This window comes from Arachis ipaensis, chromosome B2 (assembly GCF_059453495.1).
Source record: "Arachis ipaensis isolate K30076 ecotype BB chromosome B2, ASM5945349v1, whole genome shotgun sequence".
Lineage (NCBI taxonomy): Eukaryota > Viridiplantae > Streptophyta > Magnoliopsida > Fabales > Fabaceae > Arachis > Arachis ipaensis.
Genome location: NC_142437.1, coordinates 45,622,799 through 45,631,344, shown reverse-complemented (window position 1 = coordinate 45,631,344; position 8,546 = coordinate 45,622,799). Strand labels below are relative to the sequence as shown.

Below are 8,546 nucleotides of genomic sequence, written 5' to 3'. Positions count from 1 at the left end.
TTTCTTAGAAAATAAATAGGATTCGAAGATCAAACCAATTAATCCCTTGACCTTCCTTTATCTTAGTAAAGGTTAATAAAGTGGAATTAGGATTCAACCATCATCATCATTGATAAGGATAGCTAGGATATGACCTCTAATTTCTCATACCTTACCAAGAGTTTGCTTTACAATATTTATCTATTTTCAATTGCCATTTAATTTACTTGTCATTAAATTACTCGTTCCTCATTCTTGAAACCCCAATTTTACAATCTCCATAACCAATAATAAGAACATACTTCCCTGCAGTTCCTTGAGAAGATGACCCGAGGTTTGAATACTCGGTTATCAATTTAAAAAGGGGTTTGTTACTTGTGACAACCAAAACGTTTGCACAAAAGGGATTTTTGTTGGTTTGGAAACTATATCTACAACGCGACTGTTTTTATGATATTCTTTACTGGCAAAAATCTCGCTCATCAATCTCTTTCCACCTTATATGGTCGACACATCGATTAAAGTGTTGAATGAACTCAACCAGATTGTACCTTGAATTGACATACTTTGCAATGATTGAGTTTAATCCATCGCACCGAGAAGTAGTCCGAAAACTAGCAAAAAACTTCCCTCTTATATGTGCAGTTGCCCATGAATGTCTCTTTTTATACATATCTAGGACCCAATTCTTGTTTTCGACACCAAATCCCTCAACCATTTCAAACCACTTTTGACGAAATACATCAATTTCATAGTCGCCTAGTATACACTTTTTAAACATGGAGGTAAACTGGGGCTTGCCAATGTTACTTGTTGCATTGCGAATCAGATGCCATGCACATAATCTATGATGTGCATTAGGAAACTCTTTCTCAATGGCAAACTTCATTGATAGATCACCATCCGTGATAACCGAAACAGGTGCTTTCCCATTCATTGCCACCTTCAGTTGTTGTAGCAACCACCTGTATGTGTCTTTTTCCTCATCGCAAATTAAAGCAGCAGCAAAGATAATTGTGTTGATTGTGATGATTGACACCAGAAAATACCACCAAATGGACACATATATTTATTCCTCTTATAGGTAGCATCAAAAGCCAGCACATCGCTGAATAATGAGTAATCTGCCCTACTGAGACCATCGTACCAGAATAAATTACGCAAAGTACCATCAGCATCCATGTGATGATTAAAATAGAGAGAAGGGTCATTTGTTGCTTGATCTTCTAGATACTTCAAAGCTGCATATGCATCACCGGGTAATTGGTGCCTCTCCTTTGCTATTTTTTTGTACATGTCCCTTTGCGTGAAAGAGAGATACTCGTAGCCACCTTCCTGATTTGCTAATGCCTGATATATCTGCCCAACACTAATCCCACCCTTTTTCATGTTAATCATGTGGCCAATATCAACCTCGGACATGAATCTATGCCCACGAAGCAATCCAGTCAACCGAAGATCCAGAAGCAGATGATTGTGTTCATCAGAAAAATAAGAAATAAACCAACGACTACTAGGTGCATCTAGACGAATCTCCATCATTTCACTGCAGCCACACCTTGGCTCGGGAGTAGGTTTTCTCTTAAAGTTTCCAATCACATAATTATTTTACGGTCTAAATCCTTCGCGATGACATACAAAATTCTTCAACTTAAGTATGCCCGCACAACTCTTCCTAGTCCTGTTCTTCCGAGCACTAAAGCCTCTTGTCCTTCCATATCTATTGTAGAACTCAAATGCAATTTCGACATTAGAAAAGTGAAAATGACATACATCTTCATCCCTGATGTTCCAAAATTCAATCATCCCAATGTCTTCGAGTGAGTCAATGTTATACCCTTCATCGAAGCCGTGATAATCGAACATTGGTTCCACATTTGTGTTGTCCTCATCCATATAATCCACGTCAACTTCCTCATGTTTTTCTTCCTCCTGCTCATACTGATCATATGATATATGCTCGCTATTAACCCCTTCATGAGAAAATTCATGACCCATAACTTCCTAAACACCAATACACAATTCAAAATGAAACTAAAGTTTGTATAAATTGCCAAACATGATAAGAACAAATAATTTTAAAATAGAGACCAAATAGTAACAGTAGAAGTGGAACCATTGAACTTGATATCGTCCGCACATCGAGTACCAGCCATCAAAAATCACAATCTTTTAAAATTAAAATCAATCCAATAGTGTCAATCTTAGGAATCATGGAATTGGACACAAGTTTCATTTATTGTATTAAGGGAGAAAATGAAGAAGCATGAATCCAAAATCTAATAGTGGAACTTGAAGAGTAAAAACAGAAACACAATAACAATTGGCAATGCCAGTTATACATGCGGTGGGTGCAAAGGACAAAAAATAATAAAGAGTATATATCCTCTATCTTTCAATCTATCTATATTTCTGATCCCATGTCACAAATTTCCCGCCGCTCGCGACCACTGAAGAACACATTGTTTCCCCTTTGAGAACCCCACGAAGTTTGCTTGGCTACCACCTCAGTCCATAGAAACAAATTGCTCGCAAGATTAGATATGCATATGCCCTTTAATGAAAGGACCCCATTTTAAACACACTGCTTTCTTTGAGTTGATTGATTGTAGCCCCCTTCCATAGCCCTTCACTACGTTCACTTTGGACAACTAGGCAATCCTTTCAAGTTGCACAACATACGTGCCTTCCACCTTCTCGGCTTATATATAATTAACTATCAAGAATTAAAAATTAAAAAAATAACAACTAGCCCCTCTTTCCCACTCAGGTGCTAATAGTGTTTGCAGATTTGATCTTAAAAAGGGAAGGAAGTGCTCATGTGTTCCTGGATACAAAGTAAAGAATCAAAGTGATTGGTCTTATGGGTGTGAATCCATATTTGCTGCTACATCTAATGAAAGGAAGGTAACTTTCTTGGAACTGGGCCAAGTTGAGTTCTATGGCTATGACGCTTATTACTTGCCAAATTTTACCTACACTCATTGTGAAAGTTTGTGCTTGAATAATTCTAATTGCAAAGGATTTCAATATTCATACGACAACGGTGCGAGCCTGTTCAAGTGCTATACAAAAACACAATTGCTCAATAGACATTTTCCAGGAGCCGCAGGAACTATAACCTACTTGAAAGTGCCCAAAGGGAAGAGCTTTCCCACCAGCTATGAAGACTCTGTCATCAGAAACAGTGATTGTTCTGTGAAAATTCATAGAGAGTATTCAAAAAAGCATGTAAGCCATTTTGTGAGCTTCCTTTTGTGGTTTGCCACTGCAATTGGAGTTCTTGAAATGGCTTGTGTCTTTGTTGTTTTGTTCTTAATCAAGAGCAAGCAGAATTCTAGCATAGATCCACATGGCCATCATCTTGCAACAGTGGGATTTAGAAAATTTAGCTATTCTGAGCTAAAAAAGGCGACAAAAGAATTCAGCCAAGAGATTAGAAGGGGTGCAGGAGGCATTGTATACAAAGCTATTTTGTCTAATCAAAGAATTGCTGCTATAAAGAAACTCAATAATGCTATGCAAGGAGAAGGTGAATTCCTTGCTGAAGTGAGCATCATTGGAAGGCTCAACCACATGAACTTGATTGAAATGTGGGGTTATTGTGCTGAGGGAAAGCATCGGCTATTGGTGTATGAGTACATGGAAAATGGTTCTTTGGCAGATAACCTCTCATCCAATACACTCGATCAGAGCAAGAGGTATAACATCGCTCTCAAAACAGCAAGAGGTTTGGAATATTTACATGAAGAATGCTTGGAACGGATTTTGCATTGTGATATAAAACCTCAAAATATTCTCCTGGATTCAAATTATCAACCCAAGGTTGCAGATTTTGGATTGTCCAAGTTATTGAACAGGGATGTTCTCAATAACGATCGCAATTTCTCAATGATAAGAGAAACTAGAGGGTATATGGCGCCTGAGTGGGTTTTCAAACTAGCAATTATTAGAGCCAAAGGTGAAGAACCTGGAATCAAAGGCAAATCGACCAATATGGGATACAAAATCATGGACAAGACCATGTTCTTGTTGAACACTCGCCGATTGAAACATGGTTTTTGTTCCGTGTTACTCTGCCGAGGTTACAACTACCATATGAATAAGCCAATAAAACACCGAAAGCTAATAAATATAGTAACATGTAGAGAGAGTTGACATGAGAAATACCACCATTACCACCACCAACAATAACCACAACATGTGTTAACCATTTACAACATAAAAAGTGTGTGTGTGGAGGTCAAAGTCAGAGAGAGGGTCAAAGAGATTGAAGAAGTAATAGTGCAAAGAACAAAGAAGAAAACATACGAAATGATGAATTGAAAAGGCATAATGATTAACTAACCTCCAAGCGTTGAGGCAAAGTCTTGCGCGAAGGCGGCAGAAGCAGGTTGCGCGGTGGCAGAAGCAGGGAGCGGCGGCGGAAGTAGGGCGCGGTGGCGGCAGCAGGTTGCAGCGGTGGCGGAGGCGTGTTGCGGCGGCGAGGATATGTGAACGAGATTTGCAGCAGAGAAAGAGGATGAGAATGGCAGGGATTGAAATTGGATGAAAAACCTAGCTGCTTCTTTTCTCTGAATGCCTCTGAATCTGAAATAAAAAAAAAGAAAAAAGTTAAAAAACCAAAAATTTGAGGGATCAAAATCTAATTAGTAATTTTAAAAAAAATGAGATATATTTTATAATTATTTTGATGAAAGTTTATCGTACTCCTACAAAAAAGTAGGAGTAAGGAATGCATGATCTAATAATTGTATTAGGGTTAAGTTCAATTTTGGTCCCTAACGTAGGGGTCAAAAATTTGTTTTGTCCCTAAGTTTTTTTTAAACAAAATCGTCCCCGAAGTTGACACTTGTACTAAAATGGTCCGACGGATAATTATGCCCCTGAGTTCGTTACTCTCCTTAACTGTTTGTTAATTAATGATAATAATAATAATATTAATAATGATAATATTAATAATAAAAGGGAACACTGTGGGAGAAGGAGGAGAAGATGTTGGGTCGAAGGCTGTGAGGAAGAAAGCTATGCTAGGGTTCGACGAAGTGGAGGACGGGGATAGAGACGCCGATTGGATGGCTTCCCAGGGTTCAAGATCGGACAGAATTCGAACACCTGTGAAGGAGATGGTATGTGGGCATGGGGAGAGGCCGATTCTGCAAACCTCAACGACGAAGGATAACCCAGGCCGACGATTTTGGGGTTGTGTCTACTATGAGGTATTTTGTTGGCCTGTAATTTCTAAGATTGAGGTTTTCTATCTGGGTTTCCTTCATCTTATGAGTTCTGGGTGGTGATAGGTTCAGGATGGCTGTGATTTCTTTAGGTGGGCAGACCCAGAAGCTGGAGGAGCGCTGCGGGATTCTGAGATTGCAAGATGCAGGAAAAAGATTACAACGTTGAAGACAAGGTTGAAGGATGTCGAATGAAAGCTGAGGATTGTAGCTGCTTTAGGGGTAGTTGGGTGGATTGGGTTTCTCTATTTGTTGCTGCATAATCCACACAGTTGGAGGTAACCATATGGAATACATCTAATCAGGAGATGATTAGAACATCATTTGTAGGATTTTTGTGTGTTGTTTTGGTTATTTGATACTGTTACTTTTATTGCTACAATGATGTAATGTGATGTATCCCCTGTGAAGATGTTTTAATGAATGAATGAAAAGTGTTGAAGTAGTGAAAATGTGTTGTGCAAATTTCCAACCATGAAGCAGTGAAAATGTGTTGAAAACATGTAAAGAACAATTATGTGCACCAGGATAAAACATTAAGCAATGATTCTTAAAACAGTGACAATAAAGTTCACAACAGCATCCATAAGCCAAAATGGCCAATTACAGAGTTGTCGTTAGTACTTAAACAGAAAAAACACAGACCAACATAGTTCATAAACAAACTTAAAATTTGTCCACCACATGGAACAAATAACAAAATAACAAAATACCAACATAACATTGTTTCAGACTTAATGAAATAGCATAACAGCCAAAACACATAACTAATCCTCTTCAAAGATTGCCCCATGCACTAGGAGGCAATTTTGCCATTAGCTTGAGTTTCTGCATTGGGATATGAGGTGCACCAGTCTGGATAATAGAGAAATGCCTCTTCCTCTGAATTAGTTGACTGTGTGAGGGCTTCTTGCTAGTGGAGGAAGCTGCTGCACTGCTCTTTTGAGGCAAAAGGTTGGGATGAAGGAGCTTTAGGGTTGGACTGAGGTGGTGCAGGTCCGGCTACATTTTTGGTCTGAATCTTGGGCTGGGTTGAATTATCAGTGGACCTAGCTGCCATTTTCCTGGGCCTGGTTACTGGTTTGCTGGGCTGAGTAGTTGCTGTGTTGGAATGACTTGTAGCAGGGCTGGGTTGAGAGCATGATTTCTTGCTAAGTCTCCCTCTTTGCACTGTTTGGCCAGGGGGTTGTGAACCTGCAACCTTAGTACCTCTTCTTGGCAGCTTGGCAGCTTGCTGAGATGCAGGTAGGACCTGTGACAGAAACAAAAACATAAGGAACATTTTTTAGCACAAGTAAATATAACCCAACCTGAACACTATACCAGAATGGAATGGAAGATACCTTCTTCTTAGGCTTTGTGCAGCCTGATTTCTTGTGACCTAGAGCACCACAGTTAGAACACCTCTATGTTTAGCCCCTACGGGAGAGGTGAGTTTGGCATCTGTTATCATCATTCCCAGGTCCTCGCTTCCTCTTCTTGACTGGCCGGTGACTTGGTGAAGAACGAATGATTGATGGTTTAGAATTCAGAATAAATTCCCGTTGCAAGTATAGTTTCTAAACCAAGCAATCATCCTTTCTTACAAACGTTTTGGTTGTCACAAGTAACAAACCCAATAAAATTTATAAACCGAAGTATTCAAACCTCGGGTCATCTTCTCAAGGAATTGCAGGGAGGTGTTCTTATTATTAGTTATGGAAAACAGTGTTTTTAGGTTTTAAAAGGTTTGAACAAGGAAAATAAATTGCATGAATTAATAAATTAATATCTAATAAAACTCTTGGCAAGGTATGAAAATTTGGAAGTCCTATCCTAGTTATTCTTATGAGAATTGAGTTTAATCCCACTTAGTTAACCTTTACGAAAGCAAGGGAAAGTCAAGTGGACTAATTAGTTAGATCCCCAAGTCCTAGCCAACTCCTAAGGAAAGACTAGAGTTAGTGGAATTCAATTCAATTAGCAAAAATAACAATTAACAATCACGATAAGTTTGATAACTCAAGAGCCTCCAGTTAATCAATTAAAGCCAAGAATATAAAAAGCTAAATAAGAATCATAAATTTGAAATACCTCAATTTATATCAAATAAAGAAAATCCTAACATGAATGGTTCATGAGCCAATTTGGCAACATAAGTAATTAAATAAAAGCATTAAAGTATCTGAAAGTAAAAGAGAAATATAAAGTAAAAGGAATATTGAACCTGAGAGGGAGTTGAAATAATAAGAATTCCTAATTCCTTTAAGAGGAATCCTAATCCTAAAACCTAAGAGAGAGGAGAGAACCTCTCTCTCTAAAAACTACATCTAAATTATGAAAAGTGAATAATCGGAAAGACCTCTTTGAATTGATGCATTCCCCCATTTTATAACCTCTAATCTGTATTTTCTGGACTTGGATCTGGGCCAAAAGGGCTTCAGAAGTTGCTGGGGGTGTTTTCTGCAGTTTCTGCTGCGTGGCGTCTGTCACGCGTCTGCGTGGGTCACGCGGTCGCGTCATCTGGGAGTTTTCCTTATCACGCGTTCACTTCGGTCACGCGTCCGCGTCGTTTTGCGTTCTGCTCAAGGCACGCGTCCGCGTCAGTCACGCGTTCGCGTCGCTGCCTTTTCGCGGTGGGCACGTGGGCGCTTCGTCCATGCATTTGCGTTGCTGCCCTTTTTCTTCAAAACTCTATTTTTGTGCTTTCCTTCCATTTTTGTATGTTTCCTATTCATCCTTTAAGTCATTCCTACCCTATAAAGCCTGAAAGCACTCAACACACAAATCACGGCATCGAATGGTAATAAAGGATGATTAATTTTAATATTTCTAAAGCATAGAAAACATGTTTTTCACATATATCACATAATAAGGAAGGGAAAATAAAACCATGCAAATTACATGAATAAGTGGGTGAAGGATTGAATAAATCACTTAAATTGAGCACAAAATACATCATAAAATATGGGTTTATCAACCTCCCCACACTTAAACAATAGCATGTCCTCATGCTAAATCCAAGATAAAGAATAAGGTAAGGTTAAAGTGGTGGAATCTCATGCAATGCATTCTATTCTAAATGCAAACTACCTAAATGGGTCATGCAATTCTAGTTATTATTCACTTGTATATAAAACTTACATGTAGTTAAATTAATTCATATCCTCAAGGAATCATATATGCATAGCCAAACCCTAGATAATGTTAAAGCACTTTTACAATTGAGATGGGTAAAAATATTTCACAAACTTGCAAGACAATTAACAATTAAGCAGAGATATATGGTGATGAGCTATTGAACCCTCACTGGATTTTGTGTTTACTCTCCAGTCACTCAGTGTTTATTGGGTT

At 38.5% G+C, this 8,546-nt stretch overlaps 1 protein-coding gene and 1 pseudogene across 1 annotated transcript; one reads left to right on the top strand and one right to left on the bottom strand.

The window, feature by feature from the left end:
• Window positions 1–439: 439 nt before the first annotated feature.
• Window positions 440–1,977, bottom strand: LOC107627232 (protein FAR1-RELATED SEQUENCE 5-like; annotated as a pseudogene).
• Window positions 1,978–2,192: 215 nt separating this feature from the next.
• LOC107627231 (putative receptor protein kinase ZmPK1) lies at window positions 2,193–4,531 on the top strand. Its single transcript, XM_088505842.1, has 3 exons — window positions 2,193–2,208; window positions 2,750–4,063; window positions 4,335–4,531. The coding sequence occupies exons 1-3, from the start codon at window positions 2,193–2,195 to the stop codon at window positions 4,529–4,531; spliced, it is 1,527 nt and encodes a 508-aa protein (XP_088361968.1).
• Window positions 4,532–8,546: the final 4,015 nt, after the last annotated feature.